Source organism: Schistocerca nitens, chromosome 2 (genome assembly GCF_023898315.1).
Source record: "Schistocerca nitens isolate TAMUIC-IGC-003100 chromosome 2, iqSchNite1.1, whole genome shotgun sequence".
Lineage (NCBI taxonomy): Eukaryota > Metazoa > Arthropoda > Insecta > Orthoptera > Acrididae > Schistocerca > Schistocerca nitens.
In genome coordinates this window covers 781,749,040-781,776,326 of record NC_064615.1, presented here as the reverse complement: position 1 = coordinate 781,776,326, position 27,287 = coordinate 781,749,040, and the positions used below count along the sequence as shown (strand labels likewise).

The following is a 27,287-nucleotide window of genomic DNA, read 5'->3' as shown; positions in this document are numbered from 1 at the left end:
GACGGGGGAGGGAGAGCAGCAGCCGAAGGGATGGGTATGGGTACTGACGGGGGGGGGGGGGGGGGGGGGAGTGGGAGAGGGGGAAAGGAAGAGGCTGAAGGCATGGAGCGAAGGGGGTGGGGCTGGGAAGAGGATGGGGTATGAGGGGGAATGGACATAACTGAAGCAGAAGTATAAGTCATGGACACGGGATGGAGCCGGTCATACTTTTGACAAGCCTCAGTGTAGGTGAGCCGATCCAAGGTTTTGTACTCTTGAATCCCTCTTTCTTTCACAAACACCAAGCATATAGGTGAGCATGGAGAATGCTGTCCATGACAATTTACACACATTGGCGAGGGAGCATAGGCACTCCCCTCATGGAGAGGGTGCCCACAGTCACCACAGACGGGATCAGTGGTGCAGCAGGAAGACTTTGTCCAAACCGTAAGCATTTAAAGCATATCATCGGTGGTGGAATATGAGGTTTTACATCACACCGATACACCATTACCTTGACCTTCTCTGGGAGGACATCCCTCTCAAAGCCCAGGATAAAGGCACCCGTAGCAATGCGAGCGCACGTAGCAATCAATGCAATTGTTTGGAGGGCCACACTGCAACGAACGCCTCATCAGTTTGCAGAAGAAGATCTCGGTGGAAAATAATCCCCCTTACTATTTCAAAGATTGGTGGGGCATGATGGAGACTGGGACGTCACCGAGACAGCCACAAGCACACAGGGCGTCAGATGTCTTGATGAGCAAAGCACCGGACTGCATCGATTCCACTTCACCATACGTATCTTCAATTGTCTCCATGAAAAACAAAGGCTTGGTTGTGACAAAACTACCGCCAACCGTCCTGGTACAAAACAGGTACCAAGGAAAAGGTTTCAACAAAAGCCAACGAGCTTGACCCTCCTCCCAGGGGGTGGCCAGGGTCGGGAAGGCCGAAGAACCAGAAAAAGGAGTGTCACGTCCGCTAACACTCTTCGAGACGGCCACAGAATGGTCAGGATGGTGAAGCTTTTGTTGCTTCATGCGCAAGGCATCCGCCCTAGTTCGATCAGGGGCTCGCCCCGTGGGCATCACCCAGCCACAGCAAGGGCCGTCTGGCACGGCAGCCATTGCCGGGAGTTCTGGTGCCCCAAAGCGATGAGCATTGACTCCTTGGCATACACGAGGTATTAACAGCTCAGGTACTAGTAGCGTGATCCCTGTGGTTTCAGGGGGCTCAGCCAAGTGGGTACTTAACAGCCCCACCACACGGACTGGCTACCATGCTGGTGACCTAGCAGGAAGGGGGCAAGGGTGCAAAGGGAAAGGGGAGGGGAGGGGGAGAGAAACCTGCACCATGTAAGCTAGGTAGGGAGTTCATCCCCAAATGGCTTACACTGAACGGAAAATTTTGGAAATGGAAGTCAAACCCCAAGGGGACCAAAAACGCCGAAAAGGAGACGGAAACAGCAAACTAAACAATAACACAGATTAAAACAAAGCCAGGAGGATAGCCAGGTCAACATAAAGAAGTCCACTAATAGGGAAAAGACGGGGTAGGGACAAAGGAGCAAGCATAGGGAGGGAGAGGAGCAGGGATGGTAATGCAGCCAGGAAAGGAAAGGAAAGGAGACTATAATAGCTCGGGGCACTGTGTGCGCCACACATGTAGCCACAAAAGGACTGTGGACCCCTGGGGGGGGGGGGGGGCTATGCACAGAAGAGAATGAAAGTACACATGAGGTGGTGAACATGTTTCAGAGGCACTTTGCAGCTCTTTAGGTCGACGACACTTTGGCTGCAAATCAAGATGCTGCAATTGATTCCAGTTGGGCACAAATATCAAGAATTCGTGAAGCAGATGGACTTCATAAGTGTAACTGAATTTCTAAATTAATGCTCTCTTTTCTCATCACACCCCACAGTAATGAAGAATGTGAACATGTTTTCAGCCTTGTGAAGAAAAGTAGAACAGAGTTCAAGTAATTCATGTCCAATGAATCTCTGGAGTTAATTTCTATTTTTGAAGACCAGGAGTTCTGATCCCTGTTATGACAAAACATTTTCTCAAGACTTTTTGCAGGAAGCTATAAAAGGCCACGACAAGTCTAACTAGCATGTTATTTGCAGTGTGTATTATATTATTTCTTGCCTGCGTTACGTTAAACAAGTTTTATTATGTAAAGCCTTTTTCAATTATTGTGTATATGCTTAATTTATTAAGGAAGTCCTGTTACGTATGCTCCAAACCAATATTCACCACACCTGCTGCTGTTTACATCAGTCTTATTCATCTACAAATCAATGGTCTATGATGTACGTAGATGTGATTTCACTGAAGTGTCCTGGTTAAGCATGAATTTTTTTTATTTTGTAGCCCACAAGTAGTATTATTTTCGTCAAGCTGGCATATGGTGAAAAGTCATTAGATTTTTTTGTCTTGTGAGAGTTTAGTGATAGCCCTTTTCAAAAATTGGCAGGTATGGGAAAAAATAGTTACATGGTACACGGTGCCCGACATGGCAACGAAATACACACAATCCAGAATTACTATGGTGTGCCAATTACGAGCAACTGCTTTAATACAGAAACAATGAGAAGAGCTATCTGGGCTACATGCTTTCATAAAATTTTAATAGACCAGGAACCAGAACATCACCTTTGCCCATAGAGACCCGACAGCTGGCGTAAATTCAACAATGCAGCTATAGCTTCAAATTATAAGAATAAACATTAAACTCCAGACACTATTCATTTCACTTGCTGACAAACTCACTTTCAGAGGCCACAGCAACAAGAGATCTTAGAGTGTCTCCATGTCTCCATGGTAAAATTCAGAATCCAAAAGAAAGTGCGAGTTCTGTCATTTGCACGAGGTCACCAACAAACTGTTTCTGTTAGAAAAGAAACACTTAAGTTTGTTTTCATGGTGCAGTGATGTACTTTAATGCTGGTGTGTCAAAGAATACTGGTGTGTTCAAGCTCCCGGGAACATTAGTAGAAGGGGACTGAAAAGCATTGACATGAACCATACCCCTTGTGCTGGAATTTCTACAGGTAATGCCACCAAAGAGGCTGGGATAGGTAGAAGATCACAGAAACGTAAATCAAGAGGATGAAGTAGAGCCACAGTATAATTCGGGAATCTACATTAGTTTTATGTAAAACTTTATGCAGTTTTACTTAAAATTGCATTTTTATATTCTAGTACACTTTCCTCAGAAAATAAGACTGATAAATACTTCAAACTTTCAGTTTCTTTTGTTAATCAGATAAAAGAAAAAAGGTACAAAGTTGCAAGCTCTAAGGTATTTAGAAAGTTTTAGTTTTTTTCTGAACCAAAAAAGCATTACTCGTAACATACATATAAATACAGAAATCAATTTTCATGCAGTTTGAGGCTCGTGTTTCACCCATATTCTGTAAAAGTTTCAGATCTTTATCTCTACAATTTTCTTCATAAAGTGTATCTGAACTTTGCTCATTCAAACATTGATTCATTTTGAGACTTCCTTTGGGACTGTGTCCCCTTAATAGTGCTTGGAAATTTTCAAACTGCATTTTGTCTATTGTTTTTGAGAATTTGGTCATACTATTTTAGGAGGCATATCTGAGAACTGACCTTCATATCCTACAAGTAAGAAGAAAATCAAAGAGGACCTATTTGTAAGACACCCTTTCCAGTAGTATTGCAGATGCTTTATCTGATTGGCTGTTGCTTTTTGTAATTCGAATCTCAACCCTAAATTTAAGGTATTCTGTGCATTGATGATATCAAGATACCCACTTAATCGCAAGTTGTTATTTACATGCAGAACAGGTGACAGACAAAAACAGAAAAAAATTCAGCGAAGTTTATTTTATATACAATTCTCAGTCATACTTGCCAGACCATCAAATGTTTATTAACGAACGGCTGTGCCCAAAAGGGCCCAAAATGACAACTGTAATCAGATGTCACTTGACGTCAAAACAATTCTTTTTACATTGCTTTGTACTGACTCAAATTTGTACCATAAAACGCATGCAAGTCACTGGAAGGTGACAGGAGTAAGTATGTCGGAAGTGGAGGTCAAGCATTTTGATGACGACTTCAGTGAGAGCAAGGAAAAGAACTCTTAAGCTTGTCCCCCAAAGGTGGTGGTGGTGGTGGTGGTGGTGGTGGTGGGCAATACAATTCTGAGGATGCAGCATATATTGGATACAAACGAAGTTTAAATGTCATGATTTCTTCTTATGGTAGGCAGGCAGTATTCAATACATTCTGGAGAAAAAGGTCATGGGATTGGAAGAAGATTTATGTAAGCAGCATAGTGGACATTATTCTAACCAAACATCTTGGAAATATCACAAGTGAACCCAAGAGTAAAGGCACAGTGGTTTATCATTGAGAAATGACATAGATAAACATGTGTAAAACTGTACAAAAGATGCTGGACAATTCTCTGTAAGGAATGAGCCACAATTCAGAAACATCCTGTTCTAAAAGTAAATAAATGAAGAAAAATTGGTCAGATGCAAATAAAATTTGTGCACAGAGTGTTCCGTACAACTTTAATTATGTATGTTGACAGTTCACTGATTTTAAGAATCAAGAGTGTCTACCAGTTTTGCCAGTTAACGACACTGATTCTGGTAGATACCAGTCCCAGGGATTCCAAAGTTTTCAATAATATAAATGTGACATAAAATCAAGCAGAGATAAGCAACCGTTATTATACTAATCAGTAGTTCTGCATTCAGGTCAGTGTTAAAAGTCAAGCCTCACTTAAGAAATGACTATTCCTCATAGGACGCATTTCAGAATTTATCCATCATCCAGATACCTGGGAGTGGCACTACTTGTAGATATGGCGTTTCAAGTGAAAAACCATATGCACACACAGTAATTATTCTGGATATCTGATGGCTGATAAATTCTGTGAAGTGTCATCTAAACACTAAAGTCATTCCTTGCCTGATGACTGACTTACTATTACGATTCAACCAGCCTGAATACAGAACTACTGCTTAACAAACTACAAAAGAAATTTTTTTGTGTAATATAATTACAAATTGACAATTTTCAGATTTTTTCCCCCTTTACTTGTACTGTGACATCTTACTTCTTGCCTAATTTCATCATTTTAGATCAACAGGACATACTCTACAGTGAGTTTTTATGACTGTTAAAATAAGTTCTATAAATTACAGTATCTTTTGACTGCACTGACTTAGAAACTTCAATTTTTTACACCTCCAAGGAACTGCAGAGCTTAGTATGTGACAAATTTCAATTTGATACATCTACTCATTCCTAAGAACAAAGGATCTTAATAGACAGATGAACAGTTAAGATAGAAGAAAAAAAATTTTTTTTTCATATTCTATAATTGCAAATTCACAGTTTTTGGATTTTTCCCTTTGGTTGTACTGTAACGCCACCCTTTTGCCAAATTTCATGATTCAAAGCCAACAGGCACTATAGATTTTGATGATTGAGTTTGCTAGTATTAAAATGTGTGACATAAATGGCCTTATCTTTCAACAGCAATAAGACTCTTCAATATTTTACATCATCAAGGGACCACAGACTTCACTATGTGACAAATTTCAACTTGATACTGCTACCCATTCCTGGGAAAATGGGTTTTTTAACCATCAGACAGACATACGGATGGACAACAAAATGATTCTATAAGGGTTCCGTTTTTACCTATTGAGGCACAGAACCTTAAAAATGACCCTGAGACCTTCCTGAAGTAATTCCTGAAGAGCATTTGAAAGCTGCTACAATATTACTTGGTTACTGTTAAGAACCTGACGGGGCATCCACACTATGCTTCTTTTTTACTACTGAACTTTCCACTTGCCCTATACATTATGAATACTGCAATTTCAGATGTGCACATGAGAATGCATGATTTGTTTGACAGGGAGGGCATGTGTCATAGTGCACTGCTTCCCAGGTTTGGTCAATTCCCTTATGCTGTTCAGCAACAACAAGCAACTGGTGCCCATTTATGTTTTGTTATGTACTGTGTTGCAGCTATGCTTTAAGGTGATTTTATGTACAGTTGTCTGTTGACTCCAAAGAAAGCAGATCACTGCAGCCAAACAGAACTCATATGGAACTTCTAAAGATTATTTGAAGAAAAAATTAGAATGGGATATCTCAAGTGCAAAGTACGAGCTTGTCTTGTGGGAACAAAATAAGGCAATGAATCCGGTCAGATTACCATAAAGAATAAGATAAATATCACAGGAAGGAGAATAAAAAGGCCTACAAATTTATGAAAAGTGGATGTGACAACTGTGGATAAATGCTCACATTTTGGTAACTTGATAGCACAACAACTGATAAGCCTGACATCATAACAACTTAAAAACATGGCACAGATGTAGTGCCGAAATAAAACTACTAGAAATTTAAATGAATGATCCTGAGTAAGTATAAAATACAACGAATCAGTATATGAGTCACCATTTGCCACATAATAACTATTTCCAGCCCTCTTGCTGCAGAAATTGTGCAAAATACAGGCTTGCCTAGGAATACAAGTTCTAAGTTTCCCCAGCAAATAATCAAAACCTTGATGTGTCATTCTTCCAAACTTTGCAAACAAAATGTCACATCACACTTTGTTCTTCTCGCACATAGTAGATCTGTTGATTACCATTTCATTTTACCCATAATCGCCTTTGATTTTCTTTTTCTGCTGTGTTTCCATTACAAAGAATGCTGCACAAATTGTCAAGCAAAGAAGTGACTGTATATCGGAATGAACAATGAAGCAAATGAGTGGACCTCTGAGAACAAATTGGTGCAGTATGTTCTCGGCACTAAATATTTTTTTTTTGCTTTTTTTTTGCATGCACTTTTGTTCCTATAGATCTACACTTCCACAAAAGAAAAAAGGCATCATGTGGACATACATAGTGTGTCCCAGTTTCCTTAGGAATGTGGTTATGAAAAATAAAAGTCATAGATTATGTTCACAAAACCATTGTATTTATACAAAATAGTCTCCCCCAGAATCAATACAAAGCTGAAGTCATTTTAAAAGTGGTTTGAAACAGTCACTGTAGTTTGTTTGTTTTTTTTTTTTTTTTAATTTCATTTACTATTCAGTACAATTTTCTTGGATACCCTTAATTGCATTATGACCAGGATTGCCACAAGTTTCCCCAAGTGAAATTCCCTGATTTCCCGACAAGTTCTGCCTTTTTCCCTGACAAATTTCGAGATTGCCTGACTGATTGATTGAGAGGGTTTATGGGACCAAACGGCAAAGTCATCAGTCCCTCGATTCCAAAGTTACTCACAAAAGAATGAAGGCCGCTAAAAGTGGATGGATCCAGTCAGGGGAGTCAAATTATAAAATGAGGAAGTTAAAACACACGCATAGTAAAAGACATAACAGGATAGACCAAATCTAAAAATTGGAAAAAAAAAGAGCAGTCTTCCCACAGGGAAGGGGAGTGGTCATGGGGTCCCAGACCGAGAAAACAAAGACAGGTCCAAACCACAACCAATCTGTCCCTGCTCCAGGAGTAAAGCAAAACTGGAAATAACCATTTTCATGGAGGAAACTGACAACCAGTTCAACCATCCATGAATCATCTGCTATTATTAAAATTAAGGATGACTATACTTAGCATGAAGGGCCAAAAGAAGGGAGCATTCCACCAATAAGTGGGATACCATCTGTCTGGGTCCACAACCATATTATGGGGGTTGTTTGTTGTGCAGGAGGAAACAATGGGTGAGCCTGGTATGACCACAGGGTAGATGGCATAAAGCAGTGGACTCCTTCCGAGAGGAGCAGAAGGAACAGCATCAAATTGCAGTAGTCTCCTTGCTTGTGTGGAGTTTATAACTGAGAGCAGTAGTGCACCACACGTCATTCCTCCATTCCTCTTTTGGGCAGAGAGAGATTTGCACAGATCTCCATATTCGCAGCTGGAGTTGCAAAAGGGAACGAAAGGTGAGTATCAGCTTCTCAAGCCAAACTGTCAACCAGTTCATTCCCTGGGATACCCACATGACTTGGGACACAGAAAGAGAACTGAGCAGGCACCACGACCAAGGGAGGAGAGGTGGTCATGGGTAGCAGATACCAAAGGAGGACGCGAGTAGCAGAGGCCTAAGTAATAAAATGGAGCATTCTGGTAATAGCTAGCAGCTCTGAAGTGAACACACTAAATGATTCCGGCAACAAATTGTGTTCTAAACAAGGAGGAGATGTGAAAGCGTATCCCGCTCTATCTATCATCTTAGAATCATGAGTGTAGAAGATGATAGGCATCATCCACAGGGGTTTTAGAAGAAATACATGGGGAGCATTTCAGTGAGTGGAGATGGAGATCCCAACAGAGGGAAGTGAGACACATTCGAACTGGCGATCCCACTTGTGGGCAGTGATCAGAAGGCAGATGTCCCTCCCTTATAAAGAGGACAGGGTACACGGGATGATCAGGGACTCTGCGAACAGTGATTGCATAAGAAACCTTGAGTTGTCTTCATTGTATTTGTAGAGCGGGACAAGTCTGTCAATTGGACTAGTGCAAAAGGCACTAGTAGCCAGGCGCACCCAACAATGCTGAATCGGATCAGGTATTTTAAGAGTGGAAGGAGCCACTGAGCCATAAACCCGATATTCTAGTCTAGACAAGATCAGAATGTACGGTAAAGTGGAGAAGAGTAGCATGGTTTGCAACCCAAGATGTGTGGGCCAGGAGGCGGAGAGCATTAAGCTTCCGCATGCATGCATGCATGCAGTCTTCAAGTGGTGAATGTGTGGCAACCACGTCAGCTTTCTTTCAAAAATAGGGCCCAAGAAACGGGACTGTGCTGCAACATCGAGGAGCTGGTTGCTTAAATAAAGTTCTGGGTTGGGGTGTACTGTAGCTCAATCACAAAAACGCATAACTTGTGTTTTGGAATGAGAAAATTGGAAGCCATGGGAGACAGCCCACACAGAGGTACACTGCATGGCACCAGCACTCAGCAGACTCTACTTAGTGGGAGCTGTACCAAATGCAAAACTAATTGACATATAATGCCGGAGAAACCTGAGGGCCAACAGAGGTTACAAGCCCATTGATGGCTATGAGGAAGAGTGTGACTCTTAAAACAGAACCGTATGGGATACCATGCTCCTGAGTCCGAGGGGTGCTGAGTGAAGTGCCAACTCTAACCTGGAAGAGCCGTTGGGATAAAGACCCATGAATAGAAATCGGGAGGGGGCCGTGAAAGTTCCAGCTGTGGAAGGTAACTAAAATATGACGACATCAAGCTGTGTCATATGCCTTATGTAAGCCAAAGAAGACCATGGCAAGATGCCAACGGTTAGTAAAATCCTTCGGATTGCAGTTTCCAATCTGAGTAAATGGTCAGTTAGAGATCGTCCTTCCCAGAAGCCACACTGAGATGGTAACAAAAGACTCGGAGATTCGAGTATCCAATATAATTGAAAGCTAATCATCCTCTCAAGCAGTTTACAACGAGTGTTCATCAGGCTAGTTGGTAGCAGCTGTTGAGAGATGTTGGGTTCTTCCCAGGCTTAAGGACAAGGATAACAATACTGCCTCACCATTGTGAGGGAAATGTGCCCTTGGGTCAAAAACAGTTGAAGACCCAGAGTAGATAGTGCCTCTGTATAACGTCTAAGTGTTGGATCATCTAGTTGCAGATGGAATCCGGGCCAGATGTCGTCAAGAATTCCCATTCAGTGAAACATTCATTATAGGATTCGGCTTGGTAAAGGCTGAAACAGAGGGGGTCTGTTTAATTCGGTGTTTGTGCTTGAGAAAGGTAGCAGGCTAGGAGGAGGACACCGATGCTATCGCGATGCGTTCAGCAAGGACCAATGGATCAGTAGACAGAGCATCTTGGAGGATAAGCCCCTGGACAGTTTACTGTCGCTGGCGGCCCAGAAGGTTCCAGAGCTTGGACCAAACCCGTGATGAAGAGCCATACATCTCCAGGGAGGAAACATGGCACTCCCAGCATTACTTTTTACTCTGCCTAATAAGGTATTGAACCTTAGCATGAAGACACTTAAAAGCAAGGAGGCTGGTCTGAAGGACGTCGTTTAAATCACTGCAGTGCACATCGGCTGTCCTGGACAGCAACTGCTACATATTTGGTCCACCATGGTACGGTTGACAATGAGGGTGACTTGTAGATAGGGGGACAGCAGTGCCAGCAACATGAAGAATAGTGGCAGAGTTACCCAGCGCGATTGCATCAATGCAATTCAGGAAAGAGGTGTCTAAGTGCATGGCGGACACATAGAAATGCCAGCTGACCCTGTGGAATGCCAAACGTGGGGGTGTGTCTGGCAGCAGCATAGAAATGACAGACACACTGGAAAGTGGTCACTAACACTAAGATGACCATGGGGTGTACAATGTAGGCAAGCCACGAGAGCAGCGGAGGAGATTGGAATCGATAGCAGTAAAGGTTCCATGAGCGGCTCTGATGTAGGTAGGGGAACAGCCAATGAGGAGAGACAAATCAACGCCTGTAGCAAGTTGGTCAAGTAGAAGAACCCTACCTGATGAAGTGGCACTCCCCCACAGGAGATGGTGTGCATTAAAGTCCCCAAAGAGTTACTATATTAAGGTAGATAGTTCCACATAAGGAAATGGCCTGCCTGGAGGGAGGTAGACATTGCCAACAGTGATTGCCAGATACGCCTCCAAGTTGGTATGAAGGGGGATCCAGTCACTAATGATATTGATGCGAACCAAAGTGCAAACCCCTCCAGACACTATCCCGGGGCCAGCACGGCTCCAACAGAATGCACAATAACATGAAATGTTCGAGTGTGCTCATCACAAAAGTGTGTTTCTTGAACAGCAAGACAGAACAAAGAGTAGGAGGAAACAAGACGTTGTATTTCTGGGAGGTGACGATAACATCTGTTGCAATTCCACTGGGTTATCTTGAGCCAAGAATCCACGTGAGACATAAAGAAGCAGAGAGGAGGTCATGTCACTTGGTTGGTGGTAGTCACCAACGAGGATGGGGTGACACCCATAAAAACTGGGTCTTTATTTGTGATTAGGTGGAGAGGGTGAAGCCCACAAGAAGGCTGGGGAAGCCTTATCCTTTGACTTGTGCTGCTGCTTCTTCTCCCTCACAGTGAGGGAGTTATCACTGAGGGAATACGTAGCAGTGATATTGGGATCTGACAGAGAGCGAGCGGCTTCGGGGCCCTCAGAGCATGGGTCTCTCCTCTAACCTGAGGATGCAAGCTTCCTGTCCTAAGAAAGCCAGGGAGGGGTGTTCTGAGATGGAGCCCCAACCCTAGGAGGAGCCAGAGAAGGGGATGTCTTCCCTGGCCGAGGAGGAGGAGGAGGAGGAGGAGGAGGAGTTCCTGGAGGGGAAGAGACAAGAGCTGTCAAGGGTGAGGAAAGGGAAGAGGGGCAGAAAGGGGTAAGGGGGAGGGGTGAGGAGGGACACATGTAACTGAGGCAAAGGTAGAGGGGAGATTTGCAGGGTGAAGTCTGTCAAACTTCTTCCGGACCTCGAAGTAGCTGAGATGGTCAAGGATCCTTATTTCCTGACTTCTTTTTTCCTTCAAGTACACTGGACACACTGGTGAGTGGGGAGAATGGAGACCGGGTCAGGTTACACAGTTATGCGATGGGGTGCAAGAGCTCCCCACATGAAGAGAGCAGCCACAGTCACCACAGATGGAAGCGGCACTGCATTGCGAGGACATGTGACTGAACTTGAGGAATGAAAGCAACAAATCTGAGGAGGAATGTATGGTTTTATGTCGCATCTGTACAGCATTACCTCTCAGGCAAATTATCTCCCTCAAATGCCATGATGAAAGCACCACTGTCTATACGATTGTCCTTAGAGCCTTTCCGGACACACCGTACGAAATGAATGCCACGTTGTTCCAGATTAGCCCGAAGTTCATAATCAAACAGGAGGGGAAGGTCCCTATAGAAACTAAAATCCTGTGTCATATTGAGTGGCTTGTGAGGAGCGATATAGTCATGGGGATATCTCCTAAACGGTCGCAGGCACAGAGGGAGGCTGACTGGCAGAAGTTGTCTTTGTAAGGAGAGAGCCAGAACTCATCTCGCTTAATAACTTAACTTCACCAAACCTGTCCTCAATGTGATCCACTAAGAAAAAGGGTTCGGTGATGGCAAAAGGCTCCCTGTCATTCCTGATACAGACCAGGAACCATGGAAAGGGTTTCGCTCCAAGCTGGCAGGCCTGGCCCTCCTCCCAGGGAGTATCCACCGAGGGCAAGGCCAGGAACGCAGAAACAGAAACTGGGGCAGAACTGTGTTGAGGAAGAGACACGGCTGCAGTAGAGTGGCCAGAGAGTTCAACACATTTGATGTGCGAAATGTCCACCCTGGTACCACCAATTCCAAACAGGGGATTGCCTTGTGGGCGCCACCCAGCCACAGCAATGGCTGCCCAGTAGAGATCAAACCCCTGAGGGGTGACACAAAAAAAAGTGAAAAAGGAGGAGGAAAAGCAACAAACCAAAACCACATGATGATACCTGGGCCGACAAAGAACACCAAGAGAAGTAAAGAAAGGAGCAAAGGGAAAGGAAGGAGGACAGGGAAAAAGAAGATAGGGGAAGGTAAAGGAGCCCAGAAAAGAATATAGGCTGCAGTAGCTCAGGGACCCATGTGCACCACACACACACACACACACACACACACACACACACACACACACACAAAGAGCTGTGGGCCCCCTGTGGGGACAGATTATGGGATCTCAAGGGTAAGTAAATACATAAATAGACAAAAAAGTAAAGACTTCTCTATTTCTGAATGTGCGAGTAAAAATCTTAAGTACTAACATAACATCTTTTGCAATGAACTGTTTTTAGATGAAGAAAGCAAGCCATATGGTATATACATTTCATTAAGACCACTGATATTTTATTTCAACAAAACGAAACACATTTGGTGACAAAAATATGCATTTCATTTGAGTCGCAAGACAGATTTAAAATATCTTCACTGACTTCAGAAATAACCCCAGAAAAAGTAGGCCTTTTGAAAGAAGGTTTTAAGGCAGGGAAGAGCCGTGTAAACGAACACTACAGGGGACTGCCAATAAAACTGTTGGTTCTACTATGTTTGTTATTTTCGGCTATTACCCACTGTATTATGTCTACTATTTTGCAGGTATTGTGTGATTTTTCTTTCAAGAAATGTGTGAGCACATAGTGTACAAACTGCCAGTGAGTGACTGCCACGACTTTCTTCCTCTTAGCATCCATACTTGCTAATATATAAAATACTTTCGAAGTGCCAAAATGTACCAGAATAAATGTATATGAAATGTGGCACTGTACAATGTACTTGCGGTGAGACTGTCGCAATTCCTGAAATCCATTGCCCTTGGTCTCTAGCTTGCTGAGGAGCACTGCAGTGCTGAGTCCATGGATAAACCATGAAAATCTACCGTATTATGCCACACACGAACAGACCTGCCTGCAGGCAGATCACAGACTATATCCGATGGGCAGGGCCTGAACATTAGTGAGAAATAATGGGCTTCAGATTGGCAGGCCTGATCCGCTAGAGATACCCACAGAAATGGCCTGCAGTTTTGGCCCGATATTGAAGTCCACTGGTGTGGCTGGCTATTTACATGTCACAGACATCATGTTGACAAAATGAGACTGCGGTAATCAATCCACGCAACTAGCATGAACACTCTGAGAATCAATACTAATGAGGATAGGTAGCAACCCAACATAAAGATGATCAATGAGCTGCAAGATAGGCACACAAAAAGACAATCACACTCTCACAACTAAATTTTTGGCCATAGCCTTTGTCAGAAAACGATAGCATGCACACATTCACACAATCACTCAGACACAACTCACGTACTCATGAGCACCATCTCCAAAGGCTGCATCAACAATCTGAGACTCAGGTCCAAATAAACCACTCCTCACGCCTCCCTGTGTCTCGTCAGCAGCTGCTGGGGTAGCAGCAAGAAGTGGTGGTAGCACTGACTGCAAACCGAGGGGAGTGGCAGAAAGAGAAGAACCAGTAAGAATGAAGGAGTTTGGGAAACTGCCCACATACTCAGCTGTGCCCAGCCAGCAACAATGCACAGCACCACAGTAAACAACCACAGTAAACAAACCAATTCACCTACTGAGACAAAAATGAGACTTCCAGTGGCACCCTGAACTGCTACAATGTCATCCTTTAGTATGATCTGGTGGGAATCCCAAACACAATAGCAGTACTCACGAATGGGTCGCACAAATGTTCTGTATGTGGTCTCCCTTATAAATGAACTACACATTACTAACATTTTCAAAAAACTTAAGTTGACCATTTGCCTGCCCTAAAACTGACCATAAGCAACATAATGTCGTTTTGCAATGTTCCACCTAGATATTCAACTCTCGTTACTGTCAGACCACTAACACTGTATTTGAATGTTACAGACCTCTGACTTTTTCCGACTTGTCTGGATTAACTTCCATATTTCCACATTTAGACCAAGCTGCCACTTATCATATCAAACAGAAATTCTATCCCAATCATCCTATACTCTCCATCACTCACTGATGACATTTTCCTATGTGCTGCAGTATAAGCAAACAGTTACAGAGTGCTATTCACCATATCTGTCACACTCGCCGTCCAGAACAACATACTTGGTTCTCACCATATTTTCGGGAAGTGGTACCTCACAGCTCATTGCTGGTAAAATGCTTTATTTACACAACCAGTTTCAGTCATCTGACCATCATCAAACCTCATCTAAAAGTATTCACAGCCAAATGTTAGGTGAAATATAAGAATTGTTACCTTCAGGTCATAATAATCACGAATAATACACACTATCATATCATGATAAATCAAGTCGTCAATTTAGAAAGACTGTGCTGGGGAGTGTACTCACTTATGTTAAAACTTATGGCATTAATGTTGAGAAAAGACTAATACCACACCAAGGCAATATTTTGGAATTTAGGAGCACTAAATTTCTCCTCTTTATTCCACTGACAAAATTATGCAAGAAAATGGATCCCCCCTCCCTGCTGCTGCTATATCATATAGACCTAAATCCTATAGAACCAATCTGTGATCTTCCAAATAATAAGATCTCTAGTCATAATAAATCAAGCATACAAGAAAGACAAAGGCTTCTGCTTCTAATAAGTACACATTGTATGTCACCTTCCTTAATAACAGTCTTTCTAGTACAAGAACATGAAGAAAGCTGGTAGTATGCGTGCTGACACGTTGAGCTGTCCAGTACAATTAAACGAAGCAGGAGATGCACACAGCGAACGCTGGTTAATCCGACATGATGGATGTTCTGCAGTTTGTAAGAACTATATAGAAACTATTAAGTAAAAAAATTTGACTCTTTCATCAATTATATGATGATTTGGGGGTGAGGGGGTGCTGCTCAACATCATGGTCATCAGCACCCTGGCGAAAAGTCAGCAAGCAAATCTCATGGGTGGGGACGAAGGCTGTCCCCACATGTGGAGCAGTTGATAATGTACAGAAGCCTGCCACACTTTCCCACCAGTTTAGGGATGAGGCCTAACAGTTCACAAACTTTCACCACTCTGTTAACATTGGGATTGGTGTCTGTGAGGATGGTGGGCAGATCTCCAGCGAGACCGAGGGCTGCCCTAATATCAGTATACAGGACACACACAGCCGCAATATGCTGAATTGAAAGCGGTACGCCACAATATTCACAGAATTGTGGATCCTCCCGCCGGAGGAGGAAGCCATGTTTGAAAGAATTATGCCCGATGTGCAGTCTGGTAAGCAAAACCTCTTTCCAGCAGCGAGGCTGACACAGTCTGCCAAGCTTTTGCGGTCGATTTGAGTGACCGCAGTTTGTTGTTCGACACCTGCAACCATTCAGTCTCCCACTGACGCATGAAGCATCTGTCAGAAAATGAGATAATGGGACATTGATGAACAGCACCATCCCAACATGCTTCCTTGGCAGCTTTGTAGGAATGTCGTTACCCTGTATCCCAATGTGGCCAGGAACCCAGCAAAAGATCACCTCCTTGCCACGTCGTTGGAGCCACTGTAAGGAGTCACGGATGAGCTGAATCAGCGGGTCTACCGGATACATTTGGTGAACTGCTTGCAGTGCACTAAGACAGTCTGAACAGACAAGAAACATGTATGGTGATGTCTGTGAATCCTCTTCAGTGCCATCAGAATGCCATATAAATCCGCATCATAATTTGTGAATTGTTCTGGAAGACTCACTTTAAAAAGCCTACCTACATCTACATGACTACTCTGCAATTCACATTTAAGTGCATGGCACAGTGTTCATCTCTACCATTCCACTACCGAACAGCGCGCGGGGAAAACGAACACCTAAACCTTTCTGTTCGAGCTCTGATTTCTCTTATTTTATTTTGATGATAATTCATACCTATGTAGGTTGGGCTCAACAAAATATTTTCACATTCGGAAGAGAAAGTTGGTGACTGAAATTTCGTAAATAAATCTCACCGCAACAAAAAAAGTCTTTGCTGTAATGACTTCCATCCCAACTCGCGCATCATATCTGCCACACTCTCCCCTATTACGTGATAATACAAAACGAGCTGCCCTATTTTGCACCCCCTCGATGTCCTCCGTCAATCCCACCTGGTAAGGATCCCACACCGCGCAGCAATATTCTAACAGAGGACGAACGAGTGTAGTGTAAGCTGTCTCTTTAGTGGACTTGTTGCATCTTCTAAGTGTCCTGCCAATGAAACGCAACCTTTGGCTCGCCTTCCCCACAATATTATCTATGTGGTCTTTCCAACTGAAGTTGTTCGTAATTTTAACACCCAGGCACTTAGTTGAATTGACAGCCTTGAGAATTGTACTATTTATCGAGTAATCGAATTCCAACGGATTTCTTTTGGAACATGTGGGTCACCTCACACTTTTCGTTATTTAGCATCAACTGCCACCTGCCACACCATACAGCAATCTTTTCGAAATCGCTTTGCAACTGATACTGGTCTTCAGATGACCTTACTAGACGGTAAATTACAGCATCATCTGCGAACAACCTAAGAGAACTGCTCAGATTGTCACCCAGGTCATTTATATAGATCAGGAACAGCAGAGGCCCCAGGACGCTTCCCTGGGGAACACCTGATATCACTTCAGTTTTACTCTATGATTTGCCATCTATTACTATGAACTGTGACCTTCCTGACACGAAATCACGAATCCAGTCGCACAACTGAGACGATACCCCATAGGCCCGCAGCTTGATTAGAAGTCGCTTGTGAGGAACGGTGTCAAAAGCTATCAGGGGAAACCACAGAAAACACGAGAGCAATCGCCTGCTGGGATAAATCTGTATAGATAACGATAAGACTATAGTACATACTTAAAATACACGAAAACAAAGTTGTAAAAACCATACCTGGAGTACAACTTTTTGTGTACTGTGTCAAGCTTAAAATCACTTTGGGCCTCTGAACACACCAAGGTGGCAGTGCATTCCACCCCTGGGTGTGTAGTTTCATCAATTATAGCCTTGTGTGTCAGTTTCATGGTGAGCTGTCAACATTTCTGTTATTTGTCACAATTGTGATATTTTTAAATCTAGTGCATCACCATATGACATTTGAATAGTTTTAAATGAAAACTAGGAGTCATTATGAGTTTACATTTAGTGCTAGATATTAACTCCTCTTTAAATTTGGGAGGATATCTATACCTATTGCCAATATCAAGAAATTGCATTTTCTGCAGCTTCTGCTCATGCGTGCTACACTACAGTACAGTACTACAATATCTACCATATTTCATTAGCAGTTCAAGATACCAAACCAAGCTTTTGGTAAATTATACCACACAATATATATATATATATATATATATATATTGGCAAGTAGTTAACGCGTGAAACATCCCTATCTGTCACAATAAAACTATGGATTTTTTCTATGGAGCAACCTTTTTTTAATGACCACTAGTGGCTGAAGAAATGAGGAACTTCATGGGCTTGCAATAACAAAAGTGAACAAATTTGTTGTATTTTATACTGATGACAAGATTTTTATAAGCTATTTATCAGACATGCTGTCAGCTGCTTGTTTAATAATCAGGATTCCATTGCAATTCCAACTGCATTAGAGGGGTAACATCATGTAAATTTCTGTGTATTTTGGCAAAAGAAGCAAAATTTTACATGCCAATAAGAGAACCTGTGGCATTATCACAACTCCCCACTGATTACATAACTCTGAAGAATGAAAAAGTAAAAAGCCATTTATGCTGAAATTTTGGTTGAATCCTTTCACCCACTGGAACAGCTGGAATGAAAACTTACTACTATCTCCTTACACTTCCATTATCTAAAATAATTTAAACACACGCACACTACGAAACATATGAAGTAAAAACATGGAGCGATACAGGGAAACATGAATACTGAGATAGTACATAATTTGCTGTAAACTGTCTCACATTTCTCAGATTAGAGAAGTACAGGGAGAAAATCATTTGTGAAGTTCCCATTCCAGTCATTTCTTATTAGAAACAGGCTACAACAGGATTCCACTGGAATTTCCAGAAAAGCTATTTATTTTCCCCTGATTTTTTATACTTTTTCTCGTTCACAGAAATGTCAAAGGTGGCGAGTACTGAGAAAAACATACATTTCTCTTTGTACCATGCAAAACTTCCCTTCTTTTACCAAAACACAGGAGTTTACACAAATTTACATCACAAACATGCTAATGCAGTTGCAGTTATGAAGGAATCCTGTTTCTTACACAAGCAACGGAGCAATAGCTTATAAGAAGCTCACTGTCACTATAAATTACCTCTGATTCATTCACTTTGGCTGTGGCAAGTCCACACAATTTCTGCTTCCATCAACTATTAATGGTCCTTAAAAAATACATCAGACTATTGAAAACGCCTACCGCGATAGATATGGAAGTTTCACATATTAACCACATGTCAACATGTTCTCTTTGCATGTTATAATTTACCAAAGCTCGTTTTGAACTGTTCATAAAGTAGTATGGGTGTCAAGAATAATTCACTCTCACTGTAATGTAGCACACGTAGGTAGAAGTGAATGTATCACATAAGATCCATTTTTTCAAGATTGGATACATAAATCTACCTTGTACCAAGTTGAAAGAAAAATTTAGTACCTTCATTACAGTTCATATGCGCAATGTACAACCCAATACGCATCACGTGTAAACTCATTGCAACTCCTATTTTTTAGTGCAAACTGTTGGAATTTCAAGCAGAGGGTTACGTAATTTCAATATAATACAATTACTATGACAATTACTTAATAGTGGCAGTTCATCACGGAGGTGAAATATGAGGCAGTAAGTAGGGAAACAAAATTTTTCACACCAGTTTCTGTAAAATCATTTGCAATAGATTTCAGAGCAATCAACATGTGTACACATCTGTTCTTCCAATGTAGGAAGTGTGCCAGCTACCACAGCAAAAGGGGGCCACGAATATTTTGTTCATTCTGACCTGGCAGGCGACACCTGTTGCTACCATTCTGCTTCCATTATGTGCTGTTCTGTTAGGTAACAAGAAGATATTCTTTACCCTGCTTCAAGCCCGTTATACTGGCTTCCACTACATTGGGAATGTGCTTTCTTTCCGTGCACACCCTAATGCTAATTCATTTACTTACGCATCAATTTCTGTTTTTATATTCCAGTAGCTCTCCAGCTGGCCTCAAGTGGTCACCAGAAATAAAACCTGGGACTTTGGTGTTACTAGCCAAAACCATTAACCAGTAGAACATGTGCTCACAGTTTGCTTTTTCTGCTACGATAGTAGCTTTTGCTGTTGTGACATTATAAGACTTGAAAGGCAGTATACATCACATCGAAAGTGTGTGATGTAGGAGAGATACTCAAATGGACAAAAAACTGAAAATATAACAACATCAGCCGGCACAAATTCAAACAGCTGGGATTATCCATGACAAACAGGAGACAACAAATCAACCAACACCACTATGGAAAATAGCATAATCATCTGTAAAAGTAGCTTTATGGACTCAGTGAAGCATTGTGGACAGCTGAAGTGAGAAATACTGCACCTTCTGTATCCTCTTCTTGTCCGAAGTGGGCGCCTCATTCAGTGATGCACATACACATTCAGCATATGCCAGCATTCCACTTGTAAGAGTACTTGAATGTGTGCTAATGCTACCGCCCCTCCCCACTTCTGGGGTGTAAACATGATGGTTGTGCCATCCTTTCCAGTAACCAGTTTGTTTTGATGAGTAATAAGTATGATAGGAAGCTGTTTGCAATGCTTTGACTGGATATGTACTTAGGGAGGAGGAGTATGTTGGGAAAGGGGCACAGGAGCCTGGTGTTTTAGTCCTTTTGAACAGACTACTAGTGAACTATTAACAAAGGTCATATGAAATACGCAGATCACTGTTACAAATCATCTGTTGTGTTTATTTGTGAGAGTGCATAACCAAGACAGCAGATACTTCCATGTCTTAACAGGAAACAGCTTCCTCAGTGTATGGTAGTAAAAGCGAGAGTAAAAAACAAAAAGGGATAACATTATTTTTGCTATGCCCTGCATAAAGGGAGGAACACGAAGGGTGTTTGATGCTTTCAACATACTACAAGGCTTCAGCAAAAGACGTAACTGTGCACTCACAAAGGGAAATAGTGACTACTATAAATCCATGTGTAATTCCGGCTGATAATATTCAAAGAAGGAATGGGTAAATGAGACCAAATTATTGCTGATTATCGTTTTGACAGAAAGGATTTCAAAAGGAGGAAAATTTTTATTCTTTCATTTATATGTGAATATGTGGGTATCACTGAAGCATTCGTGCTTTGTAAGGAGTTGTGGAATATGAGCAAAAGATAAAAGGATAACCAATCCCATTTTCTTGCACAGTCAATTTGGGACATAGAGAGTGGGGTGGGAGGGGGGGGGGGTGGACGCACTAGGTGCAGCATTGGCTGGATCGTAGCAATGTCGTCAGTCCATCCGTATGTGTGTTTTGGAGCTTACAGGCACTCGACAGCAAGGTTATCAGCGCCCTTACACTCTGGGAAAAAATATAATGTGGCTAAAACCTTGATAATTGTTCTAATCTCGTGCACTCGAATCAAGCACAAAAATCACTATCTCACTTATGCTGAAACTTTGGGGAAAAAGTGAAAGTAGCTATACAGGAGATAAAAATAAGAAAGGAGCTAAAAGAAAACCACAAGTAAATGTCACTGGCTGACTACTTACTAAAAATATGGGTGAGCCAGTCACTCTATTAACACATTAAAACCATCTTCTCAAAGTCTTGGGAAAGATGTTGGGCAATTCAAGAAGCTTTAAAACTTTAATCACATTTGAACGTATAAATGTCACAAGGTGGTGTGCACATTTCAGGAGGCTGGTAATAGCTGCAGCCCCACAGATACCAGAGCCACTGAGGTAGTGACTTTGAACAAATGGTGTGTGCAACTGCAGACTTTATCAAAGCAGTTCAACATTTTCTATGGTGCAGTGCACAATACTGTTCGTAACATATTGAAAATTTAATAAAGTTAGCGCTTTCAAGGTGCCTAAGAACCTGACAAATAACCAAAAGGGCCAGTGAATGACAAGCTTAGATCACTTAACACACTATACTGCAGAAGGAAATGACTTTCTGAAATGAATCGTCACTGGTGATGAGTCGTGAGCATACCACTACACGCCAAAAACCAAGCAGGCCTCTATGGATTGGAAACATGCTGGTTCCCCATGAATAATAATAATAATAATAATAATAATAATAATTTTAAGTGACAATCTGCCAGGAAAGTGCTTGTGACAGTGTCCTGGGATACGCATGGCGTGTTATTGGTGGACTTTAGTGAACACGAGACCACTGCGAATGCTAGAGCCTACATTAACACTTTGGTTAAGTTATGTCATACCCTTCATGACAAATGCTACAACATAAACGCTGTTGGTCTTAAACTTCTTCATAACATTGCTCACCCCCATGTTGCTGTTTCTGTTTGTGAGAAAATTGCCAAATTTAGATGAGGGTGATCTAGCATCCACTGTGCAATGCGGACATTGCACCATCAGACTTTCATCTACTTGGTTCCATGGAGAAATTTCTGGCCCACCAATGCTCTGCAACAGATGCAGAAGTGCAATCAGCGGTCCACAGATGGCTGTACTCCAACCAAATGGACGTCTGAACAGAATGAAATTTCCACTTCACAGCGGAATGTGCGCTGATATGAAACTTCCTGGCAGATCAAAACTGTGTGCCGGACCGTAACGAGAACTCAGGATCTTTGCCTTTCACAGCCAAGTGCTGCACCGACTGAGTTACCAAAGCATGACTCACGACCCATCCTCACAGCTTTAATTCTGAAAGTATCTCGTCTCCTACCCTCCAAACTTCACAGAAGTTTTCCTATGAATCTTGCAGAACTAGCACTCCTGAAAGAAAGGATATTGAGGAGACATGACTTAGTCACAGTCTACAGATGTTTCCAGAATGAAGTTTTCACTTTGCAGCGGAGTGTGCACTGATTTATCTATGAACAGGACATATTGAAACTGGTACCATGATGGAAGAAATGTGTTGAGAACATTGGCGACTGTGTACAACAATAGGTAAAATATTTAAGTTCATTTGTGACTTTTTTTTGTTTTGTTACCTATTAAAGTTTTTGGTAATAAAATTATTGTGTGTTACTTTCCAATCTTCCCTCATATTTTAGTTTTTGACATGTTATGAAGGCACTATAATAAAAGTTAAAACTGATATTCTGTAATACTTGATCATTACCTTCCAAAGCACTTGGCATTTAGCATTAGTTCCTTTGTTGTATATGGCAATAGCATCATTACTTCAATGTGTGAAATATAATAAACTGTCTGAAGACTTTGAAACGTGTCCAAATGGACCAGGAAATGAGTGTAAATACAATATATACCAAGAATCAGAACATCTTTACACACACATAAGCACTGCCTACTATGAACTGTAGTCTACATTAGCAAATCCAATTTTAAAATGTGTGTGTCACTGAGTTGTTAAAGAAATGTGTCTCTCTCTCTCTCTCTCTCTCCTCTCTCTCTCTCTCTCTCTCTCTCTCTCTCTCACACACACACACACACACACACACACACACACACACTGGAGAGTGAACAATATGACTTGCACCAGAATTCTGGTCACCAGACTCGTGAAGACTTTCGTTCAGGATGTTCAAGTTCATGTCCCTTCAAACAGAATCCCTTTAATGTTAATACCACTACCCACATTATCACAACAGAAGCAACTGTCATAATTATGTTGCTTACAGATATTACTGGAGGTTTCTTCTTTTAAAAATCGACTGCACTGTGCCATATTTATGCTGAACTAACAACACAACTGACAGAACAAAAAACAAAGATTTTATTAAAAGAGGTGTGACTTAAAATGGGACAGGGATTATGTTACATTATTTTTGAGACTTCCTTCTCAAAAAGTCAACTGCCCAAATTATAATGTTAGCCAACTCTGGGAGCAAGTTACACAGATATATTATCCGTGAAATCATTGAAAAGTTTGAATAACTGATTTTTGTTCCCTCTCTTAACAAAACACGTTGCGACAAATCTGTAATCATTTTCTCAAAATTTACTTCGAATTAAGCTAAATGTGAAATACATTTATCATTTTACAGCTGGTCTTCAACTGCATCTGCTACAAATAAGTCTTCTTTGTGATTACTGATTCAGAAGTGTCGCCTTTCATTTCCATTGAAGGAAACTGTCAGAGCAATGTCATCTCAGATTACTGTATAGAACAAGTTGTTTTGTTTTCCTTATGAAAAGCCAGTTGGGAACACTGTCAGGGTTGTAAGAACAGTGTGTGTGTGTGTGTGTGTGTGTGTGTGTGTGTGTGTGTGATAGTTGTGTGTGTGTGATAGTTTTTCTCTGAAGCAATTTATCTTTCCAAAAACTGTCCAGTTACTTGCATTAGCCACCAAAAACACTGGAAAAGTAATGAGTGAAATTAACACTTCCTGCCACAAATATGAAGAAATGTCCACATATCTGACTTAATTCTTCACAAGACTTTTTCACTTTTTGCTATGAGCTGGAAACTTTTCTAATGTTACTTTTTTAATGTTACGACACAAATATTTCACTTCTACAATACATTTCACACATTTCGGACAGTTTTTGTATCTCCTGTCAAGTTTTAGATGAGCAACTCATGTAGTATCGTTTCTTCAACGACGATGTATAATATACCTTAAGAGCTGAAATGAATGAGTGAGTATGGCACATTTCAGTCACAAATCATCAATGGATAAAAGGTTCTCTGCTGTGTCTGCACTGCAATAATTCAATCTTTCTCTTGTTGCAATGGCAAATATATGAAAAGAAAGTACATCACTATATTCCTTACCTTCTCTTGAATCTGTGGTGCTGGTGGCATACAATACAGTTCTTGAAGCTGCTGTTGTAATGCTGCTATTTCCTGCTGATGGCTCACTGGAGACTGGTATATTGCACTTAAATCAGTATGTCCTAAAGACATAAGATGTGATGGAGGTGGTGGCACTTGTGGTGGTTGTGCTGCTGAAGGTGGCATGGGTGGTGCATGTGTCATCAAACTTCCATGCCCCATGCCGGGATCAAACAGGCCTGGTGGTTGCCCCATCAATACTCCAGATGTTACAGGATCTGGTATTCCTGCTGATGCTCCTTCAATACCTGAAGTGTAATGAGATGACCCACCAGAGTGAATCATGTCACTCATTGCACTAGTGCCTGCATATTGTATGTTGGGAGCTGCCTGATTAAAATCGAAATTTGGAACAGGTGCCTGCTGTGTAACAGGTTCTTGTTGAGCTTGCGGTGGAGGTGCTAACACTGAACTGGAAGTTGAAGTTAACAGTGAAGGTCCATCTGTTGCATCCTTTACATCTATATTTGGCAAATTCTGCAATTCATTTTCTTGTTGCACAGCCTTAACGGGATCCAGTTCTGAAGACTTGTGACTGACTGTGGCACTGACTGGAACAGATGAGGGAATGTGGGAACTGAGATTTTCTCCTCCATTTTGTGCAGTTTCACCCTCTGGGTATTTTTCACTTAGTATCTGAGATGAAGTAGTGAAGTCAGTATGAGAGACAGATGTCAAATTGCCAGTCTCATTTGCTGGTATAGATCCACTTGAAATACTTGGAACATTAACTTCTGATGCAACACCACTTACAGTTTTTGGAAGCTCCACTGTTCTAGATTCAGCAGTAGTATGTGGAACATATGATGACATGCTCTGATTGGACTGTTGGTCTAGCATTCCAATTCCACTACCAATATTTGTGGATGGTCTTAATGGTTGGTGTGGCCACTGCTGAGGTGAGACAGGCATGCGTGGGCCCACAGCTGGAGACAATGGATTTGCTTGTTGTGTGGTGGGATGCTGTGTAGTTGGGTGGGGTAACCTTGATTGGTAAGTAGGGTAGTCTGTTGAGCCACCACTAACTGGAGGCATAACCATCTGTTCCAATTGCTGTAACGTACTTTGCTGTGAAAACGAAGGAACATTAATGGGAGCAGGAGAAGAGTTTGATGATTTCGGTGTAAGTGCTGTAGCAGGTCGTGGTGAAAGAGTTGGCTGCTGTTGATGGGGATGAGGAGATAGCGTACTCGTTTTTGCTGGTGACATTACAGGACGAGGTGACATCTGTTGTTGCTGAGAGGGTCTCGGGGACATCTGGGGCCTAGGCGACATTTGCGGAGACAGCTGTGGATATGGCGCCCTGTACTGCGGACTCGCACCACCGAGCTGAGTGTGCTGTTTCTGGTTAGCAACACCATACTGAGATGCTGACGATCCTGAACTGACTTCGATACCAATAGGCCGTGGCATTTGGTGTCCAAGAGGATTTGTTGGCTGTCCGTAACCCGGTACACCAGGATGGCCCATCTGTGAGGGACCGCCAGGTAATGCCTGATTATGTGGTTGTAAATGGTTATATGATGAAGCCTGAGAAGCTTGAGAATTATTCAGTTCTAACTGTTGCATCTGTTGCTGATTTGCAGTATACTGTACATGATGTGGCATTCTACTGGACTGTTGGTGTTGTAAGGGATTATAGTTGGTGTAGGACTGATTTATCGAAGCTGTAGATGACGAACCTGCATAAACAAGATTTTGAGAACCCTGTGAGTAACACTGTTGCTGTTGCCCTATGTTAACACTTGACTGCATTCTCTGTTGAGTCATTGGATAGCCACTAGGTGTCTGAATGTTCTGATGAGGTTGCATCATAGAATTAATCAAATTTTGCTGATTTGAAGAATAAGGCTGTTGAGGTGTGATTTTCTGTTGAGATGCCAGGCTGTCCTGCTGATGTGGGTAGTTCACATGCCGATAACCACCCTGATTAATCTGATTGTAATGCCTCATACCTGCAGGGTAACCACCTGGCACATTGCTCCAACCCTGCATACCACTGTCACTAACAGTCATACCTGGACCACTGATACCAGGCTGCTGTTCTATTCCATACAATGCATCAGATGTACAGTATGGTCCATACTGATTTGCAGTTGGTGGCTGGGGATGAGGAGGCCTCCGAATATCGTGCTGTGGTCCCATGTTTCTTACGTGTCCCTGATACCCGGTAACAGCACCAGGAGGACACATTGGTCTCGCCGTTCCATCATAACCAGTCTGATTCTGGTGGAACAAGTTCTGAGATGATGGATCCAGATGATTTGCGGGTGTAAATTCTCCTCCAAATGAAGCCAGTTTCTGAAGCGGTGACTCTTGCTGCATACCCGAAATCTGGTGGCCGTAAGGTGGTTGAACATAGCCTTGGCCAGAACCTGGAGCATCGCGTGCTGCATTTGTAACAGATGATGGAGCTGGATCAAAATTATCTGCACCCAGGTCAGCTAATCCATCTAACATTCCGCCGCCGACATCCTCTCCAAACAAATCATATGAATCCATTCTATTACTATAAATCACTTTATGCCTCACTTATCATCATTAACAGAATTGGAATGAGATTCCAATTGACCAACTGATCACTCAGAATGGCTGCCATCTTTTCTTTTCTACTGAGTCCTCTTGAAAAAATAACCTGGAAAAACCAAAGAGAGATCCTTACAACATGAATAAATAAACAATCAGGCTATGAGAATTATATACCTGAAAAGAGCATGTTATCCAGCTTTGACAGCAACGATGTATAAAGAACAGAACCCAAGGGGAAAAGCTATACGCTTATGCTTTTCTAAATATCATAATCGCTATAG

At 42.0% G+C, this 27,287-nt stretch overlaps 1 protein-coding gene across 1 annotated transcript in view; it reads right to left on the bottom strand.

Annotated features, from left to right (window-relative positions):
• Positions 1-27,287, bottom strand: part of LOC126237034 (chromodomain-helicase-DNA-binding protein 7) — a 322,661-nt gene that overhangs the window by 275,287 nt on the left and 20,087 nt on the right. The window contains exon 3 of the mRNA XM_049946794.1: positions 24,418-27,112. Within this exon, the coding sequence (XP_049802751.1) occupies positions 24,418-26,979 (2,562 nt within the window). The 5' untranslated portion in view covers positions 26,980-27,112. The remainder of the gene's footprint in view (positions 1-24,417; positions 27,113-27,287) is intronic.